This window comes from Diabrotica undecimpunctata, chromosome 3 (assembly GCF_040954645.1).
Source record: "Diabrotica undecimpunctata isolate CICGRU chromosome 3, icDiaUnde3, whole genome shotgun sequence".
NCBI lineage: Eukaryota > Metazoa > Arthropoda > Insecta > Coleoptera > Chrysomelidae > Diabrotica > Diabrotica undecimpunctata.
In genome coordinates this window covers 131,960,051-131,986,892 of record NC_092805.1, presented here as the reverse complement: position 1 = coordinate 131,986,892, position 26,842 = coordinate 131,960,051, and the positions used below count along the sequence as shown (strand labels likewise).

At 33.3% G+C, this 26,842-nt stretch overlaps 1 protein-coding gene across 3 annotated transcripts; it reads right to left on the bottom strand.

Annotated features, from left to right (window-relative positions):
* Positions 1 to 1,668: 1,668 nt before the first annotated feature.
* unc-119 (unc-119 lipid binding chaperone) lies at positions 1,669 to 25,085 on the bottom strand. Of its 3 annotated transcripts, none has more exons than XR_011950375.1 (4): positions 24,491 to 25,083; positions 24,170 to 24,342; positions 20,364 to 20,562; positions 1,669 to 20,232 (listed from the first exon to the last, which is right to left on the bottom strand). XR_011950375.1 is itself a non-coding variant. In XM_072526937.1 (4 exons), the coding sequence occupies exons 1-4, from the start codon at positions 24,835 to 24,837 to the stop codon at positions 20,189 to 20,191; spliced, it is 669 nt and encodes a 222-aa protein (XP_072383038.1). In that variant the 5' UTR covers positions 24,838 to 25,085; the 3' UTR covers positions 1,669 to 20,188. The 3 variants fall into 3 exon arrangements, 2 of the variants coding, with proteins under 2 accessions (XP_072383038.1, XP_072383039.1); XM_072526937.1 differs by having other exon boundaries at positions 20,458 to 20,562; positions 24,491 to 25,085; XM_072526938.1 differs by having other exon boundaries at positions 1,669 to 20,562; positions 24,491 to 25,082.
* Between the last annotated feature and the right edge of the window lie 1,757 nt (positions 25,086 to 26,842).

The window sequence follows — 26,842 nt, the reverse complement described above, 5'->3', positions numbered from 1 at the left end:
GAAGTATAACTTCTACCGGCAGTCCCACTGGACTGCCACACCCCGTTTTTTTTTTATTGTATGGAGAAATGAGATATTTTTCTTCCATTTTTTTATATGCTCGATAGCATTTTTCCAATTGTCAATAGTTGTAAGGTTAAATGCATTTCTTAGTAGGTTCCGTGATTTTGTGACAGCTACAACAGAACTGTAATTTAAATTTTTAGAGATTAATAATTTACTACATTTGAAATAATTTAATCTATTCTTCAACTAAAAGTACGAATAAAATTGTGTATACTATGTCTATAGTTGTCGTAAATAAATTAAACCTGGTTAATTTTTCTATGCACACAAGATAAAATGTCACTGAACAGCGTTGTTTCCGACTAAAACATGGCTGATTCCGTCTGTGCAAGAGATGCGCGTACTTATTTTTTCAAGCAGAGTGGGCATTCTGATTGTTTATTATTCTGTGGTAGGGTGCTAAACCTGTTTTTAAAATTTTAAATCCGTGATTATTAGCGATGTTGTCTAGTAGTTCATTCGTCAGAGAGTTGACACCTAATAAATCATACGAACAAGCTAAATTTGGCAGAGAGCATTAATTTTTGGACCCCAAAAATGATGCAAAAAAGTTTACCACCTTGGCTTTCCCCTAATACCCCCTCGCAGGGGGGAAAATTTAGGATTTAGGTAAAAAGGAATATTTTAGGAGTTCGTATTGCATCTTCGACTTCCTGTACTCTTATTTTATCGTCTTCATCGTAGTTCACTTTATATGTTGTAATGGTCTTCTTTCAGTCAGAAGTTGAGAGTATTATTCGATCCTAGATGTTCCTTCTATTAAATCTAGTATACTCGCTTTTTTTATGTTTGTTCTTTAATTTTTTACCGTTTTCCATGTTTCTCTTGATCTTGTTGACCCTATCTATGTGTTGCGCTCTTCGCATTTACTTTTCTATGAGATATTTTTTGCTTTAGTTACTAGATTTTTACTTCTTTTTTATTCTCAAGAAAAATATTAAAAATGTGTAAAAAATAGGTACAATAAAAGCACCTCCTCATTCGTCAAGAGGCTATTAAATATAATTTATTGCCTTAAGCCAGACAGATTCTCATGTTACAGATCCAAACTTGCCAGCATGTTTAAATTCAAATTGTATCGTGTTGATTTTTAAGTTAATATATTGTGTTATATTTATGTTATAGTTATTGTTAAGTTATTTACTGGTCATGTTATTTTTTTAGAGTTTAGTTTAATTGTGATTTAATGATTCAATTTCAAGAAATTCTTACACTAATAGTTGCAAAAGTAAATATTTTTAAAAATCATATGATACACATCAGTACGACCCTGTTTGGCTTTCACGTGCTTCTGTTGACAATTGGGAATATGTATAGTGAATGAAGTTTAGTGTGGATCCGTCCCGAATCAGTTTTACCACTGAGAGGTATACCTTGTTTGTCATAAAAATTTTTCTTTTTACGATAGGGCCTAGTTTCTTTTCGATTTTCCTGTTGCCGTCTCTTTCTTCCAGGAAACAACTCCTCATCGACTGAAAAAGCGGCTTTTCGGGGGGGAGGAGGCGGGGGTGGTTGGCTACGTCCTTGCAACCAAGTATATATTGTGTCTATATTTGCGGAGTATCCAAAAAAATGGAAATTAAAAAAAAGATGTTGCTTTAAATCTTTATTTTGTATAAATAAACGTACAAAAAATACTATAATAATAAACTAACAAAAAAATAGGAAAGAAATTGCAGTCAAATAAATATCAGTGCAACTGATATACCAGTATAATCAAAAATATGTACCCCAATTGATTTTACTTAAAATTTAAGGAGCAATTTACCTAGAATTTGGATATGAAAAAAAAAGCTCGTCCGAAGTTTGATACAAAACAAAAATCATAATATTTACTTCTAAATATTACCATTTTAACATTTTTGGCAAACGGGCTCATGTTATTTGTCTTGAATAAACCTTTTTGTATTGCACAACTGGAGACTCCCTGATTCTTGAGTAAATTTATCTCTAGGGATGGAATACTGTCAGAGAATTGTGACTAGTCCAGATACAAGTAATTATTTCTCTTAGTCCTACGTGTAGTTGATGGTTTTTATTGAATTATTTATAAAGTTATATTTTACAAACAAACGTCTCTCGTTTCTCTGTTTTCAGGAGAACGTTGGCAACAAACGAAGAAACATATAGTTTCCTGTTGTGTTGTTATTCTTTTGACAAATTATTACTAAGTGATTATTGTATCTCTTTAAGTCCTATAATTTTCTTATAATGAGGATATTAGGCTTAAAACAATGGTATCCACTTATAATATTTTCACTTAGGGGGAATTAGTAACATGAAAATATTAATCCAAATAACATGGTCATTTTAGATAATGGAATGACTTTGAAAAGTAATACTTGTAGATATCTACACTCGGTAATGCTAACATAACTAAAATAAAAGGAACTGAATAAATAGGACAGAGACAAAAGCAACATACTCGAAGTTACACTCGATACGAGTAATCCCGAGTATGCCGTAGGAGATAGGTGTTAAGTTGGTAAGGTCAGGTTTTGCGTATCTGAAGTCCCACACAGTACACTAGAGCCGAACAACAGGCGCTAGGGTGAGCATGTGCCTCACCTCTTAAAAAAGGCTTAAAGGCAGAATAGATGAAATAGATCATCTTCTAGTTGTTGGTCGATGTGTTGTAGTTTGTATTTAAATTCCTGTTTCATTTTTTATTTTTTAAATAGCAATTTAACATCTGTCACAAGAAATGAATGATCTGATTCCATATCAGTTTCTGAAAGGTGCCCTTAAAAGTCCCTTTCGCCCCCCTATGAGTGTAGTTTGAGTATTTTATATTCGATATTTGCAATAACTATCACATTGTCTCAACAGAATCCTAATAGATTTTGACCACGTTCAATACAACTTCCAATACAATAATGACCTACTGATTGATAGTCTACAAGCCCGTGGGAGATTTTCATTGGGTCATTTGACCCAGCATGAATCACATAAAAAACAATACTACAATATGTAATAACAACTTAAGAAACTATGCCGTCAATTCTTATCGCTACATGTGAGTCACAAATAAGATAAACTTACCACTCAAGGTGGTAAGTTTTTTTGGGAAAACATTTTAGTACGGCATTTACAACTTAGGTAGGTGATACAAAAATAATGACCAGCCCTAATGGCGTACAAAAATATTTGGTAAGAGGAGCAGGAAAAATTTTTTATTTTCGGAAAACTTTTTCCCCATTTTTGGTAATTTGATACCATACGGCATTCATACAAAGTTTCGAATCGGTATATAGATTAATTTGTTTGCAACGCCGTACATTTTGACTGGGACAGGGGTGAGAAATCTCGTAACCCTTAATCTGAACCTCCATGCTTTGTGTACCGATAAGAATTGACGGCATAGTTTCTAAAGTTATTACATATGATAGTATTGATTTATATGTGATTCATGCTGGGGCAAATGACCCATAAAAATGTCCCATGGGCTTCTAGTCTATGAGTTTATCGACTTTCTCCTCTATTTTTTGCCTCGAAGTCATCCATTATATGTGTAATTTCATATTTAATTTTTGTAGAATGCAAAATGTAGATGTTTCATCATATTTATTGTCTAGGTCAGGGCACAATAAAATCTATTAGCAACAAAATTAGAATTATCGATAACCATAATTTATTTAGTAAAAAAATACTACATATTTTGGAGTGCATATTTTTTACTAAGATGCTATTTAAAATACTATTCCATATAAAAATACACATAATTAGTATAAATGACTAATTAAATAATTCATAAACGTCTTTATTATTTCAAAAGTTAGGTTCTACAAACGGTTTTCATTTTAACGATGTTGCAATAACGTACAAATACCCATCCACAACATTTACAAAAGATGATGTCAATCTCATTTAACAATATTACATAGCATTGATAGAATAGAACTAGAAAACAAATTATCTACGAGTAAGTGAAGAAAAGGTCAGTCTAATTAACTTGAAATGGGTAACAAACGATACCTTTCACAACTAAACAGACTAAAGTTTTAAACGAAGATTTAGAACTGTTCATCCATCAAAATCAACCAACGCGAAGTATTAGATAAGAAAAGGAAGAAATATCGACTAGCTTATTTTCTTCTTTGAAGAAAATTTTATGCTGTTGTAGCATTCTGTATATCATAAGAATTTCATAAGGTTATTATTTACCACTTTGAGAATTGCGTCTTAAAATTTTCTTAGAGAACACTCACAATCTAAATGTTTATTTGTACTGCCAGTTTATTCCTCTTAAAGAGGTGGGTACTGTCTTTCTTGTATTTCACTTTTCTCTCTCAATCCCATAATCCACATGAATTTTAAAATAATATCCGAACATCCAAATAGGCGAAAGAAAGATCCATGATTGAGCACAATTTGCGTTTCAAATATATAATATACCAAACGATTTCCCGCAAAGGGGAAAGGTCAAGATGCTTGCACCGCGGAAAAAAAGATTTTTTAAGTTACCTACTTTCCATTTGGGTAAGGGGAAGCCATCTCGAGCTAGAGAATTTGGTTCTCTAGCGGGCGAACAATTTAGTTCGTCAGCCAGAAGTAAAAGAAGTGGAGTTAGAAGTTTTTGATTTATTTTTGAGGGAGCTATATTATGGTTTTCTTAATTTTTGTTCTTGAAACATAACAAGCTGACAGTGTCCCCCAATTACATGGTTTTCTATGCAACTTTAGGTGAAACCTTTGGAATACAGTTAATCCATTTATTATAAATGGACCCGTGTAGACTACAATCTGTACGTGTTGAGAAAATATAACTTACTGTTTTTATTATTATTGTTTTCTGCTAAAGATGATTATAATGAGCTGAAATTTTATTAATGTACCTTTCAAGTATGCAATCACCAGTGAAGTGTTAAACAGATCTACCTGTGTAACAGGGATATATTTTTTCACTTTTTATTTTCTTGTATGTTTAGAAATTAAATAATCAATACTTGTAGAATGTATTAAGAGGTAAATTCTCCTACATACATATCATGATATGCCCGTGACCAAGGTAAAATTTAATTTTTTTCATTTATCTTCATTTTGAATAACATTTATTATTGAAAACATCTTGAGATTCAATATTTAACAGGTCATTAAAAGAAATAATAATTAAATAATTATAAAGGTACATGTTTTAAAAGTACCATCTTTTTGTATGGACATTTCTGCTTCTGTATTATGCAATTTAAGATCTGCCCAATTTGCTACAATACTGACTTTTTGATCCAGCAATAAACATAGCTAATAGGTTACCACTTGGAACTATTTTTATTTCTCTAACAATCTTACCTTCTCTTGGACAATAAATAAATAATTGTAATAATTTTTACTAAAGACCATAATAAGGTAAGTGTTATTGTTTCTTTTTTTTTAACGATATATTGGTTTAGAAAAAACCAAACCCATTTGTTATATTTTTTGTATCGATGAAAAACGATATTCGAGTCGAAAACCCAAACTTAAAGTATAAAATATCTTACATTTGTAGGGTATTTCCAAAAATATAATATTTAAAATGTACCACAACAGAAAAAGTAGAAAACTAACCAAGTTGTAATGAATCATTCTAGAAACACGTTTAACAGCAAATAAATGTTACAATAATGCGGAAAACAGTGTTTGTCGTTTTTATATTAACCGCAATCTTACATAAAATTAATGATATTATGCAACTTTATATGGAATAGTATAAGTATCACAAAAAAAAATCACTATCTACCCAAATCTGAAATGTTTTCTAATTTCCTTATCTCTTATATTCCGAAGAACTCTCTAGCCCAACTATTAATGCAAATATTTTTTATCTATCTATATATTACCTATTTGTATAAAATGCATTTGAACACCGTCGTAAACAATGTTTGAAGTACGAAATAAAATAAGTTCAAACGAAATAACTAGGTCACATATTGCAACTTCAAATATTTTGCTTCTCACTGTAATTTATATTGTCTAAATATATGTAGTAACATATAAAAATATAAATAAGCAATTAATATCGCAATGAAAAGATTTGTAAATTTCACAGCATTAACAAATTTAATTACTATACATTCTATTTTTTTCCTACTTTAATAATACTTTTCCCAACTATAAACAAATGTCTATGTGTAAATTAAACTCCACAGAGGGCCAGTAATTGATGTTTTATTAATATTATTTCACTAAAAACATTATCATACTGTTCAACAGAATATTTTTGAGTCAAAAATTTCAAAAATAGCTAGGTATGTACATGTAATCGAAGTCAAGTTGTTAATATGTGAGATCTACTGTTTGTTTACTTTTTCTGATACATTATCTGTGAATATATAACTGTTGTATTCCCATTTTCAAGGTTAGGATACTCTGTTGTTTTAGTTTAAAAAATACATGTGTACTCAAAAAAACTCAATAGGCCAAAGTTAGTAGAAAGGGTTATATTCTGATTTGATAGGTATTTTGTTGAGTGTGAACGTTTTTTTGAAAACAAAAAAAGTCATCATGTATTTTTAATTACTTTTTTTTTTAAATGATACTACATATTTTTGACCTTGATCACTAAAAGTCTTATATTGCTCAATTTTATATTCATTAATATCTATCATGAGCTCATTTTATACTTTGGGTTTATATAAAGCTCGGTTTTTCCTTGAGTTAGTAACTAATTTGGAATTGTGTTTGGTTTAAGAGTTAATTATCTAAAGTAAAACAAACATTATCACTGATAAAAACAACGAAATAATGGAGTATCAAACGGATAGAATAGACATAACCTCACAAAACCTAGGAGAAGTTAGCAATGCTATAAAACTCTAAAAACGGCCAACCCTGGGCCTAATTACACTTACGAAAGGAAAAAAGGACTCATGTAAGAACAAGAGGAATTTTACTAATTAATACTACTTATAAATTACTGGCTTCGATTCTGCTAGTATCGGAAGTATCATCAAGACGAACACCAGTTTTTTATAGACTTTAAACAATTCAATTAAACGTCTGAAACTAAGGAACGCACTAGTTAAGATGATATGACCTAAGAAACTTGCTGCTGTAACGCGAATGTGTGTAAATATCTACTTTGCACAAGTAAGAATAGGAGAGATATCAAATTCTTTCTGCGTTAATTCTGGACTAAGAGAGGGAGATCAGCAGTCCCCATATTTAACCTAACGTTGAACTATCATTATCAATCAGACCTGATTTTTCCATTGTTGAACATAGGTGCCCTCTAGATATTCTCATCTATTTATGTTCTGCGCCTCTGTTATCCAAGTCGTCGCAATTCTTTTGAAGTCGTCGGTCCATCGTGTTGGGAGTCTTGCCCGGCTTCGCTTGTCTGCCCGTGGTTTCTACTCGAGCAATTTTTTTGTCCACCTGCCGTCCTTCATTCTTGCAACATGACCTGCCCATCTCCATTAATACGATAATGTTCGATAATGTCTTCTACTCGTTGAGTTTTTGCGACAGTTAAGATTTCTGTTCCGTATGTGAGGACTAATAGAACAAACACACTGGTTGAAAGCTTTTCTTTTTAAATGGATTGGGACATTTATTTTAAACACGTCTCTCATTTTCCCGAATGAAGCCCAATCTAATCTTACTCTTCTGAGTAGTCTAGCTGAGTAGTAGAGTAATCTATGGTTAACATTCTATGATCGCTTGCGACCGAAAATTGATGAAGTCTAATTTCTACCTGTTCTTTACCTACCTGTTTTTGGTCCGTGATGATGAAGTCGAGTCAAGTCCATCTTCTATGGATCTTATAGAAAAAGGTATGCATTTGAATATGCCACGAGAAAAATATATACGATTATATCCGACATAGCTAGGGTAGCAAAGATTGTTCTTATCTTTACTGATGATGTAGATGCAGTAGCACAATCCATTGGGTAATGGTGTACATTCAATAGCATACGCAGATGACCTGGTGGTGCAAGTTGAGCACAACAATGAAGTCAATCATGCATAAAGGGAACCGAGTCCTTAACAAAGTAAAGACGTGGATAGAAAGCAAGGACCTTATGCTGGCGGCCGAGAAGACTGAAGCTATGATTATCAAGGCCCCGAGGGCCAGAGACTGTATAGTTTTTGTTCTGGAGGGAGAAATGAAACTTGCAAAAAAAGTAAAGTACTTCGGAGTAGTCTTGATACGAGGCTAACTTTAGGTGAGCACGTTAAATACGTCGGTGATGACCAGGATTATGCCTAACATGGGGTCCAAGAAGCGGTCCAAGAAGAGGACCAAGAACTGCCAAAAGGAGAACTTTAATGGGAGTGATCCACTTTAGTGTACTCTACGGGGCATCGGTATGAACAAGTGTTGAACATCAAGAAATACAGGAGGATGCTAGAGAACACCCAAAGAAAAGCACTAGCAGGTGCATACAGAAAAGCATTAAAACCCATCCACCTCATGGTGAAGGAAAGGACAGAAACTTATAGGAAGGATAAGCAGTAGAAAATATTAACTAAGAATAGCAGCATAACGGAGTGTCATGAAGAAAAGACAAATGAGCATAGGGCGATCTGGACGAGGGCATTAATTCCAAATACCACAGAATGGATGAATTGCGGTGACAGAGATATTAATTACTTATTCACCCAGTTCCTAACAGAGTACGGGTCCTTCAGGGCCTACTTGGGAAGTATAGGGAAGGCTGCGGATGGAAACTGCATATATTGTGGAGTAGCTGACACCGCAGAGCACTGTGTATTCGAGTGCAGATTGTTCGACGAGGATAGAAACGAATTACACAGAAAGGTGGGTGGTAAGTGCAAAGTGCAGAGAGAGAGAGAGAGAAAATAGGGTATTCGTGGATGCACCGGTCTGGAGAAGGCCTACCGCATGAGTAGTCCAGATGAGGGGGTGGACTTTAGTTAGTAAGCAGGGAGCTATGGGTGTATCTTTGGGCACGGCTCCTCTGAGTGCACTGCGTGCGGATTAAACCTTTGAATCCAACACACGCTAGGTCATCCTTAACGGATCACTACTTGGTGCGGTCTTTAAAAGATTTACAACCTCCTATCCATAAAAAAAAGTAGCACAATCCATGCCGTAGAAGTTAAGAATATTTTCTCTAGTTTTGAAGAAGTTGCATTAGATATCGGTCAGGTACAAATATTCAACATCAAATGATATTAAAACTTCTCTCACGAGGTAATAAAATCAAAAGATTATAATACGAGCAAAAGTCACGTACGAACGCAGGACATGGAACTAACAAAAAAATTAATACATTACTGATGTAGCAAACAAGAGAGACCCCAACAAAGAAATAAAACGAAGATGCAAGGCTGATAAGTAACAATACTATCACAATATATGCAAAGAAATTGAAAGCCATGATCAAAACAATCAGCCAAGAGATCTATTTAGAAAAATACGCTACATATCAAGAGACTTTGAAGTCAGAACTTAGGCCGTTGAAGACCACAGTGGAACCCTGAGAACCAACAGAGAAGATATAGCAGACACATGGAGATTATATTGCCGAGATCTATATAAAGATGATCAACGCCAGGAACTTGTTCACCAACCTTTGAAGAAATCGAAGAAGAACGTAACATATCATCGATCAGTAAACTTAAGTATAAAAATATACCAAAGAAATGCTCAAAGCTACAGCAGAAACCGGAATAAAATTGCTTCACTTGTTCTGTAAAAATATATGGCATTCCAAGCATTGGCCCGACGACTGGACAAAATCTACAATAACGACAATACATAAAAAAGGCAGCTTCCATAAATGCGATAACTACAGAATCATCTCTCGTATCTCACATACCAGCAAGTTACAAATAATCAATGAGAGACTGAAACATTTCCTACAAAGAGAAATACCCCAAGAACAAACTGGATTTACCAAAGGTAGAGGTACTCGAGAACGTCTTCTGAGCATAAGACGTAATACAAAAATCTAGGGAAAAAGATGGCCAAAATATGGAAGGACTCTCAAATTTCACTAACCGTAAAAACGAGGTTGATCAACTGGTTAATGTTCCCACTACTGTCCTACGACAAGCTTAAAGAAGAAAGATAGACGCCACTGAAATTTTGTGTTGGAGAAGAATGTTACAAATTTCGTGGACCGACCACAGGACAACTAATTCAATTCTAAATGAGCTAAAAGTCAGCAAACGGCTATTCAGCAAAGTCCATCTCCAACAATTAAAATACTTTGGACATGCTAGGAGAGCAGACACAGAAATATGGAAAGACTTATTATCCAAGGAAAGGTAAAAGACCAAAGATCACCAGGAAGATCCCAACAAGATGGATCGATCAAATTACAGGAATATGCATGAGGTAAAAGAAATGGCCACAGAGATATCTTTGGAGACGGACAATACAAGACATCACGATGGCCACTACACTTCTTCTGGGGGGTCAGGATTGAAGAGACAGGTGTAGCAAACGCCAAATCGTTCAAGTTATATATTACAGCCCTTGCATACTGTGACGAACGAATGGAGACGCATATACAACAACGAATTAGAGCCTAGAGGAAAAGAAAATCTAATAAGGTACATAAAGACCAATAGATCCACATGGCAGGATATGTGATACGAAGTAGTGACATCAGCCTTGGACAATATGTTTTGGAAACACTAGATTGGTGAAGAGCAGTTGGACAACCTAGGAAAAGATAGAAAAATGATAAAAGATGATCTAGAGAAAATAGTTTAAAAGTGGGCGGCAATACTAAACGCGGCATGGACTCAAGAAGAATTGTAACGCCGTTGATGCTGATGATTGAAAAAAAAAATACTGGCTGAGTGTGCATACTCAGAACACAGTTCTTTCGGACACATTAAACCAATGCTATGTGCTATGTACTTTGTATTACTCTCGGTTCCAACTGACAAAAAATATAACAATTATTATATATCCACACGTTTTATAACGAATTTCCACAAAGAGTTTTGTATTAAAAAACGTGAAATTAAAATTATTGTTTAGACAAATTATCCCATAAAGACAAATTTGAATATTTTATATTTCAATACATAAGGTTTACTTGCATATGGAATGCTGAAATTGTTTTATATATGGAATGTATCATCCTGTGGAGCAAATTCATATAACTCTAATGAATATAATATAATGACATAAATGAATTAATAATACCTAAAAGTTAAGAGCAAAGAAATAAAATTTCATGTTGTATTGTTTGATCGAGTATAATTGTTTAACTAAAGGAAAAGGAGCTTTCTAAAACTGGATTATATAAAATTTTTATAAAAGTTTTTCTTAAAATGAGCTTTGATTAATTGATTAATTAAAAAGTAACTTACAAAACATTTACAACCGTTACAATTTTCGGGTAAATGACAATATAATTTTTGATTCATGCATAAATTTCTGGATTAAAACACCTTTATCACATATGTATATTAAAATATTGTATTCCACTTCACAATTTATTATAAAAAATATAAAAAACACAAATATTCCTAAACTACTAACCCACTAAACATTATTAAGAGAAAGGTTTAGTAAATGATGCATTTTAGAAACCATTGGAAATATTTGCAGAATTGCACCCCAAAGGTTAAACTTGGAAATTGACGAAAAGAAAACTAAATTTATTTCGCACCCCACGACAGTGGGGGGAATGATCAGCAAATATTTTACCATTAATAGTGAAAACTACAGAATTTGCGTAAACCTATAAACATTTATAAACGCCAAACAGGCTTTTTCCACAGTCATCGTTAATTACCAGGAACGCACAAAAAGTAATACATAATAACGAAATCAAGGTCATTTAAAGAATGAAAGTAACGGCAATAAAAAGTAACCACAAAAAAGAAGGCTATACAGTAATAGAATGGTAGACCGTACTAGTAACGGCATGAGTATTCGCTCCGTGCGTAACCATGGTAGGGGTACCTTGAAACGATGCCAGCGTGCGTAGCGGCGAAATATGACAAAATTGGACCTATTTACGCATAAATTTTATCAAAAATGGGTGCAAATACATGTTGCGTATTTAATTGTGCTAATAATAACAAAAATATTGAGTGTAGTTTTTATAGGTTTCCAAAGATTACATATAAATTAGTGAAAAGAAAAAGATGGATTCGTTCTATTAATATGAAAAAGTAAATGTCACACTATTTCATTTTTATGCAATTGAAATAGGAAAAATTTAAATAATTTACCTTAAATGATATTTCATAAGGCTTTAAACTAACTGCAGCCTGCCTGATGACTTTAGCTTGTATATTATAACTTTTACTATTATTGTTTTTAATTACATGCTCTTCCACATGAAAAACTTGATTTGCCAGTACTAGATTTTTCCCTTTCTTCTCAGTTTGGGGTTGAAAAGATAAATTATGATAAATTTTTAGAAATCCAGTTTTAATATATAAATACTACATTTATTTTGTACATAAACTGAAAAAATTTAATTAAAAAACTAATTATTAATAATTGTCAATTTCGTATGTATTTAACCTCAAATTGGGAGGTCCAAAACTGTCAGATGAAGGCGGTAGGCACTGTCAGATGAGGCAACGAAGAAGTCAAGTATGGAAGTTCTACAAGTACCGTTATGATCTTCTTTTTATTCTTTCTCTTTATAAGCAATTCTACTTGTTCATTGGCGGATTAATACCTCATTCTTTTTTTTATTGTCCATTCGTTTATACACTGTACGTTACATTTTTTTCTAATATTCTCTTTCGATCTCTTAGCGTATTTCCTGTAATTCTTCTCAGTACTCTCATCTCTGCCGTTTCCAGTAGCCTTTGTGTTGTAGCTGTGTCGGGTCTTGTTTCTGAAAAGTCTTTCTAACTCTTCGAGTCCCGACTCACGCTATCACTTTCTGCGATATATGTGTTTCTGCTTTTTTCTATTATTCTTTTTTGAAATAGGTATCTTGTGGAGTCATCCTGTAAGCTTTCGACTTTTATTTTTGTGGTGTATTCTGGTCAACACACATACATATATGTGTTTTAATTCGGATTTTGCACAATATCAATTTATGACCGCTTCCTATTTCTGCTGATGTTAGTGCTCTTACAACAAAGATTTGAGAGGGTTGTAACTTTCTATTCGACAGAATATTGTCTATCGTAGATCTTTGTCCTCTAGTGTTTTCAAAAGTGTAGTTTTTATTGTTCTTTGTGGGGGAAAAATGTATTATTAATACGTATTTTGTTTATGCTGCAGAGGTCCGTCAGAACGTCTTTATTTTCATTTCTGATATTTTCATTATATCGCCGATTTATTCCTGGAACTATATCATTGCTAACACGGTCGTTAAAATCACCCATAACGATTATATATTCATCATTTGGGGTCTCATTAATTACAGTCTGAAGGTGTTCCTAGAAGTTTCCCTTGTGGTGGTATCTCTGTTGTTCTCTGGTGCATAGATTGCTATCACATTCAGAGGTTTGACTTCCAGTTTAACTTTTACAATTGCTATTCTTTCAGAGATATATTTACATTCTTGTACTTGGTGTAAAAATTTTCTGTGTACTAACAAGGCGACTCCTTCTTTGGCTCTGGTTTCTTTCGCAACACCAGTGCAAATCATCAGATAGTCATCCAGCATAATTTGACTCATTCCTTTTTCTTCGTTCCTTGCAGTTCACATATGTCTATATTTGTTTCTACAAGCTCTTTTGTAATTTCCTGCTTCTTTCTTGTGTTTAGAGACTTTACGTTTCAAGTACCGATGCGAAGTATATTTCTCGTTATAATCTGTAACGTATTTTATATCATACTGTCTTTTCTACCAATTTCTATCTTTGGTTTTAAGCTTCTTCTTTTTCTACTAAGCTGTGTACTTCCGGTAAGTAAGTTCACCGTCAGCCGTTCATCTTTTTCATCGCTACATTAATATACGATGGTATTATTTTCGGATTGGTGCAGTATATCAATTGCGTTGGAAATTTAACAACAGTCTCGGATATTCATCTTAAAATTTAATTGCAACATTACATTTTTTAAGGCGTCGACACGTTACCATAGATTTAGGTTTCTTATAGTTTTATTTAATCCATATTATTGTTAAACGGCATTTTGTCTTATTCAACTTCTGATGATCTATGCAGCTCGCAATAATCACGGATATAATCGGTATAACGACGGTTATTGCGTAACGGTAGGTATCAAAGGTAATTCCTTTAAATCCAATATTATACTGATATTTACAAATGAAATTTTATAATAGCCTTCTTTTATACCGCTGCAGCGTTAAGCCCAAATTGCACCAGCGCGCTGGTTGATGGGTGAAAATATTTGGAACTTTTAGACAACTTTATCGAACCTTTAATAGAAGATAGTGCGGAAAACCACAGCAAGACCACCTTATATTTTCAGCAAGACGGAACTCCACCACATTTTGACCTCCGTGTGAGAGATTGGTTAAACCAAAATTATGTTAAGTTATTATGGCAACTGGATTGGTCGAAGGGATGTTATAGAGTAGCCACCTAGATTTCCAACATTAAAACCACTCAACTTTTTTTGTGGAGATATTTAAAATCTGAGGCCTGCAAACCACAACCGATATCTCCTGATGATTTAAGACAGCGCATTATTCAAATTTACAGGGACATAAAAAAACCGATATCTCCTGATGATTTAAGACAGCGCATTATTCAAATTTACAGGGACATAAAAAAAACATTTCAAAAAGTGTAACAGGAATTTGAAAATAGATTTTATTATTGCCTGAACGGTAATGGATGTCAGTTTGAACACATGATTAACTAACAATTATTTCTTGTTAACACTTGTATGTTTACTTTATTTGTAATTTTTTATAATATTCTTTAAAAGAATATGCCATCACAATACGGGGGCATACGAAAAGTTTGAGAGCTAATTTTAAACAACAATAAATTAAGAATGGAGGTTGGTATCACAGGCAAAACAATATGATTGAAATCAGATTTACCAAACCTTTTAAAAGAAGTATGACTGGATACCTAACGCCATTTGAAAAAAAATTAAGGAGTATCTCCAGTAGGCGGTAGGGGGCGAATCTGAAGTTTATGACATTAGCGCTAAAAAGCCTCCCTCAAATTAAAAAAAAGTTGACGTGATGTCTTCTTCAGGGCTTCCGAGGTTTCAGTCTCCCGAGCCCCCAGACACTCCTACACTGATCACTAATCAATGCATTACTGGTGCTGGGAATAGAGGACAGGTCATTTATTCTGTCGATGGTGACGTTGCTTGGGTGGAGGTTGGCGTGGGGGCCAGCGTGGGAATTGGCGCGAACATTTCTTACAGTAGGATTTTGATTGAACGGTGGAGCGGATGGTATTTTCTTTATGAGAGGTCTTCAAGTCGAAGATAACCGTGTGCCATCATCTCTTTTATTGAGACAATTTGGCCTTATTTCAATTTCTATGGCTTCGGATAATTCTTGGTTTATAGAAGCGTTTGGGGCCATGGTTCTGGAGTTTTCAAAATCAATTTTGTGACCTGTATGAAGATGGTGTTGACCTAGAGCTGAAATTGAGTCGGAATTGCGAACAGAAATGGAATGTTCATAAATCCTTTTTTTGGATTCTACGATTTGTTTGGCCTATATAGGATTGGTGGCAGTCTGCACAAGGAATTTCACAAACTCCGTGTTGTTTATTTGGAATGTTGTTTTTGATTGATCGAACAAGAGATGAAAGTTTTTGTTGGGGGGTAAATATTGTCTTTACTCTTCTTGATTTTAGAATTTTGTCGATTTTGTCAGTGACACCTTTGATGTAAGGAAGAAAAGCTTTCGTATGATGAGGGTCTGAGGCTTTGGATTGACATTGAGTGGAAGATTGATGTCTGTGGATGCTCCAATTGATGTGATTTTCACGGTAACCGTTGTCGATGAGTGCTTGTTTTAAACTAGAGAGCTCAGCGTGTCTACTTGCATCATCGTAAAGGCGTATTGATATAGAGACAAGCGTATTAATTACTGAATTAATTATTTAAGGGGGATGATGAGAGTTGGCATGCAAGTAACGATTGGTACGGGTGGGTTTTCGATAAACAGAGTGATGAAAACCTTGGGATTGGTTTTTCTTTATGATAACGTTGGGAGACGGTAGTGATGAATCAGTTTCCACCTCCATTGTGAACTGGATACTACGATGTAACAAATAACAGTAACAGTAACAAATATTAGATTTGAAAGATTTTGCTTTAAAATAATTCTTTCCTAACTTTATGTTTAATCGTGTTTCAAAAGAATTTTTATTTGACGCTTTATTTGACATTAGACAAATGAAAATAAGTGCAGTAAATGACAGAATTGACCGGCTCTTAGCCGAGAATATTACTTTATTGTTATTGTAGTAGAAATTATAGTATTGTAGTATAATTATTTAACACAATAGAATAAATACCTTAAGATTTCGATATAATACATCATTTTACATACATCAAATAATTTTTTTTAGTGAGTTAGTACTTTAAGATTAAACAAATATAATATAGTTTCGTCATCAGTACGTATTTTTTTATCAATAAAAGCTCTACATTTATCATAAAATCTCTAAAACACTCTTAGTCAAGCGCACCACGTGAATATCTTTTATTAAAGCAGTGTTTGTGCTTAAAATTGTGTAACTTAAATAATTCCATAGGTTACAGGAAAGTTTATCAAAGAACATTAAACATTTCTGGCATCCAAAAGTTGCAAAATTAGTACTATTTTTATTTCATTGCATATATTGGCTAGTTATCTAGTCAATTTAATTGATTCAATGAGGAATATATCAATTAACTAATGTCTTAACTATGCTTTTAGTATCTATAATATTACACGAAAAACATTACAATATGAATCAAACTGAATGTGCTTACTTCTTGAGTGAAAAAAATTGACGTATTTTTAACCAGAATTGTGGTTTATTCCTATTAAATACAGTAGATAACAACAACTATGGTATTTATAATTTAGAGTTACAGTTCTACTGATTTAACCAATCTTGAGAATTATAGAACAATCCGTCTCCTCAACCATATTATCTGTAAAATGTATTCTCACATATTAATATCATGATTAAAAGCCAAATTCGATTTATCTCAGCCAAGAGTTCCGGTAAGTTGCGGAACGAACGACTATTGGTAATGTTTAGGTATTAATAGAAAAAATGATAAAATATAACAAAGACTTGGTGCTAATTTTTAACTGATTTTATTAAGAGATATTTGAAAAACACATCAAATTATGAACTGTGACAAGGAACAGGTCGAAAATTCATAATTGCAGAAATGAAAGATATGCAAATTCAGTTTCTCTAGACAAACTTGTTTGTATCTTCATGAAGGAAAAAGATAAATAGGATAAGGCAATGCTTGAAGATGATCCATACTGGAAAATCCATCTTCTTCTAGTTCCATGACAGTTATGGATCGTTGGATATCATATTCGCTATCGAGACTTTATTGACAGCAGCTCTAAATAATGATGTAGTCGATTTTCCGAACGACTGTCTTTGTTTGGAAAAGTATTTGGCATTTACTTAAATGTTTTTTTCTTTTAATAATTCCTTTCTGTAAAACTGGCTAACTCATATGGTTGTCAAGTTCTGGGAACGCCACTTGTCGTTAATTACCTGGAAAGTCCGAAAACGCTTTTAAAAGATCAACTATTTGAGGCTTTTATCTAATTTATCGTATCACTTAATAATGGGATGCATACACTATTCTATAGAAAAGGCTCAAATTACAGCGTTAAAATCTAATTTATTATGGTGCACCCTACACCTGTTCTGGGAAGTGTTCCGGGACCACTCTAAAGCGAGCATCTCTGGGTGGGAGGTTCTTGTCTCTACGCCAAAAACTAGGCAATAGTTAACAAGTACTCGAGATGATGAGACCGGTCTAGCATTTAAGATGTCACTGCGCCACGTCGATTGCATTGCGACACCAGCCGTGAATCTTAGATGCAATCCTCACTACATGCCAATTAACACATTTCAACAAATGGTAAGTGAGTTTTTTGATAACAATTTATGAGTTATGCCAAGTGTTTTCTTATTTTAAACCATATGTATCTTTTATTTTATCGTTTAATATTTTAATTAATTAACCAGCTAATTTCAATACGTCCTACTTTAAAAAGTCTTCGATTTTTCAATTATGACGCCCTTTTTATTACATTAATCAGTTGTGTTGTTTGGTTCAGCTGTCTAATGACCTCACTCTGTCGACCCAGATTATTCTCAGTCGTCTGTATACCCACATTTCAAACGCTTCCAAGCGTTTAAGCATAACCTCACATAAAGTCCACGCTTCCACTCCATAAAGTAGTACTGAAAAGATATAGCAATGTGTCATTCGTACGTGAAAGTCAATACTAAGATCTGGCTGCAAAGTTCGTTCTATTCGGATTTTCATTTCTACGGTTGGATCCCAGCTCTTACTAATATTACTGCCGAGATACACGAGCTTCTCTAATCAGTCTAGTAACGCATGTCCCACTTTTACACCGTCATACTGTATATAATTTTGTATCATATATTTAGTTCTCTTAACATTGAATTTTAATCCACACTGATCACAGGTCTTGTTTATTTTTTTATTAGATTTTGAAGGTCTTCTCCGCAATTAGCCATCATTAAGGTATCGTCGGCATATCTAATATTGTTCACGGTTACACCATTCACAATAATACCTTCTGTTGTCTCCATTAAGGCTTCCTTAAATATTTCCTCTGAAAACAAGTTAACGATTAAAGGCGAGAGTATACAGCCTTGTCTCGCTCCTCTTTTCATATTTATTTTATCCCACAGTTCTTGTTTAACTTTTATTCTTGCCACTTGATGCGAGTATAGATTTGTAATTATTTGTAAATCTTTATCGTCCAATCCAGCTGTTTTCAATATTTCTAGCATTTTGTTGTCGGACATTGTCAAAAGCCTTTTCAAAATCGATTGCACATTATATATTTTAATGTATATCTTTGCATCTCTGTATCAGTATTTGGATACTGAACAAGAAGTTGGAAATATTGTTTTTTTTAATTGTTTGAAAAACAAATAAGGACTTTTGGTTATGAATATTTATTCTGTGCGATTGGTATGATTTTTTGTTCGTGATTTTGTGAGGTACAAATATCAAAGTATTATACGTATATAAAACAAATATCTTTAGTCTTTTACAGGACAAAATCCCTGGTAAGGAAAAAAGAATAAAACATGAATTTAAATATTTTTCAAGTTCGTAAATAAATTCAATGATTTATTGATGTACTTTGAAATAACCCTGATAAAAACAACAACAAAAAAAATAATTCAAGTTTTAATCAAACAATAGCATAACCTTAACACATGAACATTAAGAGTAAATATCTTAATAATTTGATGTTCTTAGCTCACAAATTCACGAACAACAATTAATACCAATCGCGCAGAATGAATGTTCACGACCAAAAGTCCTTATTTACTGTTCGAACAATTAAAAAAACCAATATTTGCAACTTCTTATGGGACAAATATATACAAATTAGAAATGTTTGGAAGGTTTTCTAATCCCCGCCCATTGTGACGTCAGACTTAGGTAGTCCATTACTCGCAGGAAGACCTTCAAACCGTGACTCATGTTAATAATCAAAAACATTATTATTTCAGCACACACTTCATGGCAGCCAAGTGCTTTTGCAATTTTTGCGTTTGTATTGCTCATGTAACCTCACTTTCTGTTGTAAATGGACCTGTTATGGCAATTGTTGCATAGTGTTCGACTCTTTTATCTGCAAATAATTCAGAAATGTAGTTTTTCCATTCTCTTAATTATTGTTCATTGATATCTACTATTATTCTGTGTCCGTTTTTCTCTTCTAAACTTTGGGATAGTTGTTTTCGTTTTTTTGGGGAACAATCCATAGAGCAAAAAATTGTGCAGATCCAAATATGCTGGATAAATAGGACAGACATGAGAAATAATCAAGTTCATCAATATCTCAAATGTAAACACATGAAACGACTTTTTCACTTAAATTATATAGACTAATAGAGAATAATACGTTTTACTATACTTCTATTTATTGTATGAATATAAAAATTTTAAATTTAATTTTACAACAAAATCAAAGGCTACATAATCTTTTGAATTTTAGATATTAAATTGTTTTGAATTATAGATTTGTTAATTATCCAATTTTATAATGGTTTCATAACATTATCTTATCAAATGATTTCTCCAAACACTTACAATGCCCAGTCCTATAAAAAAACACAGATTTAACTTGACATTCATACGTTTTACAGATAGCAATAGCATACTAGAACATATAATGTTTCCAAGAAATTTTCCTGTACCCGTATTATTAACTTACATGATTGCTTAAACTTACTTGTAGTGTAAATTTATCTCAAACGTCAAAAATTTAGACAAAATTATTGTGTTTCAAAACCCTGTATACAAAATTTAATGTTATGTTGACATACCACCATTATAAGCATAGTCAGCCTTATTATGCATTATAAGACAATTGTCCACAAAATAAAATGAGTCCGATCTTGTTTCAAAAGGGTTCTCTATCATGTCATTAACTAAAAAAGAAGATAAAATGTAAAGTTGATATAAAAACTATAACAAAAAATACTAGTAAAACTACTATGTACAGTAAAAAACTAAATGATGCCAACATTAAACAGTCCAATGAATACTTTTACATACATTATACATATACAAATCCAGTCTTAGCTCAGCAACGTTACTGAGTGATACAAGGGGAAGTTTTATCTTCTCTCTTGTGGAATCTGTTTATTAATGGACTGATAGCTAAACTCAGCAACGACAGATATGCTGATGCAGGCTTAAAAGAAGCCCACAGAAATCCAAAATCATGAAATTTTTTAAAATGAAGAATGGTACATATCTAAATGGCCTAAATGGTACACATTTAAATCTGGTGAGTGAAGTAAAGTATCTTGGGATAATGTTAGATTCGAGGCTTACTTGGAATCAGAGGATAGAACGCATAACCAAGAGAGTGGTAACTACGTTAATGGTAGCCAGCCACACTTACAGAAAAATGTGTGGTTGAAAACCACATATATCGAATTTATAAGATAGCGGTAAAACCAACAATTACATATGCATCAGTGATATGATAGTCAAAGGTGCAGCAAAAAAGGGCCATGTTCAAACGAAGCAAGGCTTACTTAACTCGGAATTACAGGGACTATAAGTGGCACACTAAAGGCAACTATAGATGATGGATGTTTCTCCTTTACAGACATAATGGAATATTATAGACTGTGAGAAAACCTGAGCAGCATACCAATTATATAGTAACATCATAAATGAAATTAGGGATACCAACTGGATGATGATTTCTGACAATGTAGTATGCAGATATAGGCCTAAAGTACTTTTCTAGTGGACATTTGCCCTAAAGAGGGATCGGTTTGAAGAAACACATGACCCAGATTGCAGAATTGTAACTGGTATACTGAAAGCTCTATTTGCAGAAGGGTGTAGGAAAATTTGGTAGTGGTGGAAATATTTTTATTCCACTAGGAGAATAAACTTCCATATTTTAGGCAAAGATTTTGCAATATTGCACAGAGCAGCCATGGAAACTGTCATAAGCCCTAGAGTGGTATCTAGGTGAGTATGCGAAATCAACAGAGTGGTGGAACATAAGTGTTACACTGGTATGGGCAACTGATGCACTTGCCAGAAGAGCATCAGCTACAAAATACTTTAGTCCAGAGCTGGCCATAGGAGTGCCAAGAAGCAACATAACTCTCACTGTGAAAATATACCTGGTCAAACACATGGCAAAATGTATATTGGATGTACATGTTCTAATAGAGCTGAAGTACTGCAGAAAACAAGCAAAAATCAGTTTGGAGTCATAACACTAGACTGTACCAGTCAAAAGACATACAATGAGGCTGTTTCATGAAGACTTAAGCTTCAGACTTTACAGCAGAAAACCTGAAACTATCAACTCTTGTATGATTGCAGGGAGCAACACTTTTAGAAGACTACCAGGTCACTCAAAAAACATAAGGTACCCATCCACCAGATGTGGTACACATCTAGTGGAGGGGTACAATGGGTTAGTGGTGCAGGGTGCCAGAATCCTGGAATCATGAAGAAATGGAAGATATACAATGACAAAGCCAACTGACTACAGTATGACCAGTTTACAAACTACAGCTTCCATGAAAAAAAAAATATTGGGTATTCTTAATAATTTTCATCAATGAAAAAATATTACATGCCATTTGGACATGTTCGGTGAATATTCACAGACTATCTGCCATATATCCCACAATTTCTTCCTTAGGAAACATCTTACACAATGAAAATTTATATCCTTTTCATTTTACAAAGATACAAGCACTGCTACAAGGAGATTTTGATGCTCGTGGAGAATTCACAGATGGTTACATAATCAGAAAAATCAAAATGAAGATTTTTTCAGATACATTTTGTTTTGCGACGAAGCTACATTCACAAAAAATTGTATTTTTAATTTACATAAAGCACATTATTATTTGTACATTGGTGACAATCCTTGCGTTGTCCAAGAATTTAAGCATCAGCATAGGTTTAGCATAAACATCTAGACAGGAGTAGTTGACGATTATCTACTTGTACCTGTGGAATTGCCTGCTGGTTTAAATGGTGCTGATTATTTACATTTCCTGCAAAATGTTTTACCTGATTTATTAGATGATATGCCTTTAAATATTCGGCAAAACTTATGGTTTCTACATGATGGCTGTCCGACACACTTAGCAGGAATGTATGAGACTTTCTTGATAATAACTACGAAGACCACTGAATAGGAAAAGGAGGTCTGGTTTCTTCGCTAATAAGGTCGCTGGATTTGAATCCTTGCGATTATTGTGTTTGGGGTACATAAAAGCATTTGTTTATTCCGTCCCGATGCAAAATCGTGCACAAGTCTGGCTAAGGATACAAGATGCTTGCAACTAATTTAGAAATAATAACTTTTTAATATTTGCAAGAATCTGGCATTTTCTAAGCAAAAGGGCAAATTTATGCATAGAGACTAATGGTATCACATCAAGCATCTTTTGTAACTATCTATCTTTGATACTTGTTCTTTTGTGTTAGTTTCCTTCCATTGTAATAAATACTTTAAAGACCCTTAAATAAAAAAATGTTTCAATTTGATTTTTTGTTTCTTTTCCCAAACTTATTTACGAATTGTATGCTGCATTTATTGAAACAAAAGATAATTTATAAAATTAATTAAGGTAGATGTCTATTAATTTAACTTTCATGACAAAAAACGAAAAATTTTCACATTGATATTTCTAGAAAACGGTATTTCCTACATATTTAAAGTAAGGGTACCTTTTAGTACTAGAATACCTGAAAATTTAATAATCTAGTATCACAAATGTTTAAAAGTTAAAGACAAAAAAGTCATGCTTTAAAATAACTGCTGATCTATACAAAACAGATGCCTATGACCGGTGCTAGAAATTCGCAATAAATGATATTGATTCAACTCTGGAGGATAAATAATCATACCAGTTTTCCGTTTTCCAAATAGAAGCGTTCTGGAGGTATTTAAAAAAACTAATTACAAGGCGCCATCTTCAAAGAGCTCTAGCTCCCTTAGGAAACATTTTCGGAGGTGAATTAGGGTAAATTGTCTGTAGTAAAAATTATCTGAGGAATCTCTAGTCTTTGTTTGTCAGGAGAGTTTCTGGGCACCCTGTATGGAGAATGTTAGGGAAATTTTTTTATGTGCAGCTCTAAAATTTGGGTTTGGTAAGGTGTGATCATGATTATTGTGATACTCTCAGAGTTCTGAACTAATTATGGAAAATAGTGTTCTTAATTCAGCTAATGCTTTCCAAATGCTAATCAATGCGTTTAATTTCAGCTAATGCTTTCAGAAATCCATAGATAATCATACACGGATACATAGATAATCACAGATATATCAGAAATAGATAACAACAGATTAGAATACACATCCAAGCAATATTTATGTATGCCATGTTTCCTCTATGATATCTTTCTTACCTTCTAGTGGAGATGTATCAGATTAATGAATATTTATATGTTTTAGTGTATTTAGTTATTGTGTGTATATGCCGGTGTTGAACCAAAGAATATAAACACATAAAATATGCATCTATATTCTTTGGTTGAACTTACCTAGTTCAGGAGCTAATGAAGGGAATTCATAAATATGTTCACATGTGTTTCTAGAATATGGTATACAAAATCCAAATTCAAAATCAAATGTTTTTAATAGTTTATCTCTGAAAAAGTGCCGCTCAATCATCCTAAAACTGTTCACAGGTTTACTGCCAACAGTAAACTCAACCCTAGAAGATAAATAAATAATAAGTCATTTATATTTCAAAAGAACCATGGAAAAAATAAAAGTTATTAGCAAGCTTTTAAGGAATATCTGGTTTTAAATACATTTAGTAAAATTAACAATAAGTATAACTTAAGGAACGGTATACTTACGTTGCTCCAACAGTTGCTAATTTTAAGAATTGAGGGGTAAATTGATATCTAACAAATCGCCCTGCATTTGGATCCAATATCTCTTCATTTTCAATATTTTTATCCGCACTGTCCTCAACACTTTCTGGCAATGGTTTAGCAATTTCAAATAGAATTGCCCCACTTTCTAAATCCCGTAATTTAAACCGTGTAAAGTCAATATCATATATGTTTGCATCTGGATCACACAAATATGTATCAGTAATTTTTGTTAATTTCAACACTTCCTCTGGTGTAATAACTTTCGATTCTAATTGAGGCAAAGGCTTGTTATTAATAGTGTCGACTTTTTCTCGTAATACACTCATAATAATAGTAAAAATTTAACTTTATTTATGCAGCTAACTAAAAAACATACAAAACGACCTCTTTGACAGTGGTAAACCAAAATAAAAAGTCGATACACAAACGTGAGTAACGTGACACACGTTAAAACAAATTCGCGTTTGTATACATTTCAATTTAATGACTTCATAATAGTTTCAGTGTTATTGGTTAATATGTGGTGTTAATTCAAAAATCAATATAAAACGTCCAATCAAATTTATGTGTTGAAAATGAAAAACTAATATAGTAGAAGTAGAATTTAAAAGTAAAAAAAAAGAAGATATGCCCCAGAATTTTTATTCTCCATATCCATAGGCGTTCATATTAATCTCAATAGTCGATATATGCCAAAAAGGGAGGAACAACGAATGCGTTTTGTAGTGATAAAAAAGGATAAAATTAAGAATGAGTATATTAGGGTAAGTCTAGGGTGGTAGCAAAGAATATAGGCGTATATATATATATATATATATATATATATATATATATATATATATATATATATATATATATATATATATATATATATATATATATATATATATATATATATATATATATATGCGTCTATATTCTTTGGTGGTAGGTACCTATCAGTATCAGTTGATGCTAAAATGAGAGAACATATAGGTTCTCTCATTCATGGTTCCTACACGTACAACTTCGAGACGCTAACCATTTTTTTTTTTTTTTTTTTATAGCCCTTTTTCTATCCGAATTGTCGAATAAAGGCCTCTTCCATTTCTCGCCATTCATCCCTGTTGTGTGCTAGGCGTTTCCACATTGGTCCTGCGACTCTTTTGATATCGTCGCTCCAGCGCATTTGAGGTCTTCCTCTTGGTCTCTTCGCATCGTACGGTCGCCAGTTTCCGACTTCTTTGTTCCATCTACCATCTTCGAGACGTTCGTTGTGTCCAGCCCATTTCCATTTTAATTTAGCTGCTTGTTTCGCGGCGTCCTTTATTTTTGTTCTGTTCCGGATTGCTTCGTTCGTTTGCCGATTTATTAGTGAGATACCAAGCATCTGTCGTTCCATGGCTCGCTGAGTTTTTCGAATCTTGTCCATGTTCTTTTTTGTGAATGTCCTTTTTGATCTCCGTAAGTGAGAACGGGAAGGATACAAGAATCGAACACTTTTGTTCGAAGGTTTTGGGGTATCTTTTTGTCTTTCAGTATGTATGAGAGTTTTCCAAATGCGGCCCATCCCATTCTTACTCGTCTGCTTATTTCGGTAGTTTGGTTTTCTTTGTTTACCTTGATATTCTGACCCAGATATATGTATTCTTCTACATGTTCCACTTTTGTTCCTTGGATGGTTATCGTCGGTTGATCATCTTTATTCGACATTAGCTTAGTTTTACTCAGATTCATTTTCAGTCCTTTTTTTATGGATTCCGTATGAAGCTCATCGATCATTGTCTTCAGTTCTTTCCAGCTGTCGGCTATTAGTACTACGTCATCTGCATATCTTAGATGGTTTAAATACTTTCCGTTTATCGATAGTCCCTTCGTTTCCCAATTTAGTGATTTAAAGATGTCTTCAAGTGCGGCAGTAAATAGTTTTGGAGATATGGTGTCTCCCTGTCTTACTCCTCGGTTGATTTTTATTGGCCTCGTTTTCATTCCGTTATCCATCGTGACTACCATTTCAGCGTGTTGATATATTAATATCCTATATCTAGAATCTATTCTGCTGTTGACCAGTGCTTCCTCAATAGCCCATAATTCTATGCTGTCAAAAGCTTTCTCGTAGTCTATAAATGCTAAACATTTAATACGAGTTAATTTGTATGTTCTTGGAAGGAGTAGGAGAGAAAGGCCAAAGAATACCTGGGGAGAAGGCAGAACGTGTCGGCAAAAAGATTGGTATGATTCAAGATACAAACTTATGGTGAAATGTAATTAGGGAAGCCGACTCCACATAGTGATAAATGTAAACATAACGATGATGATAATGATAGTCTATATAGGTCAAGACTTATTAAA

Excerpts from the sequence above, each read along its gene's own strand:
- unc-119 (XM_072526937.1), bottom strand. The coding sequence starts at position 24,837 with ATGAGTGTATTACGAGAAAAAGTCGACACTATTAATAACAAGCCTTTG. Across the intron at positions 20,563-24,169 it reads TTCATTAGCTCCTGAACTAG|TTAATGACATGATAGAGAAC; the intron begins GTAAGTTCAACC and ends CTTCTTTTTTAG. Across the intron at positions 20,233-20,457 it reads TGACTATGCTTATAATGGTG|GACTGGGCATTGTAAGTGTT; the intron begins GTATGTCAACAT and ends GTTTTTTTATAG.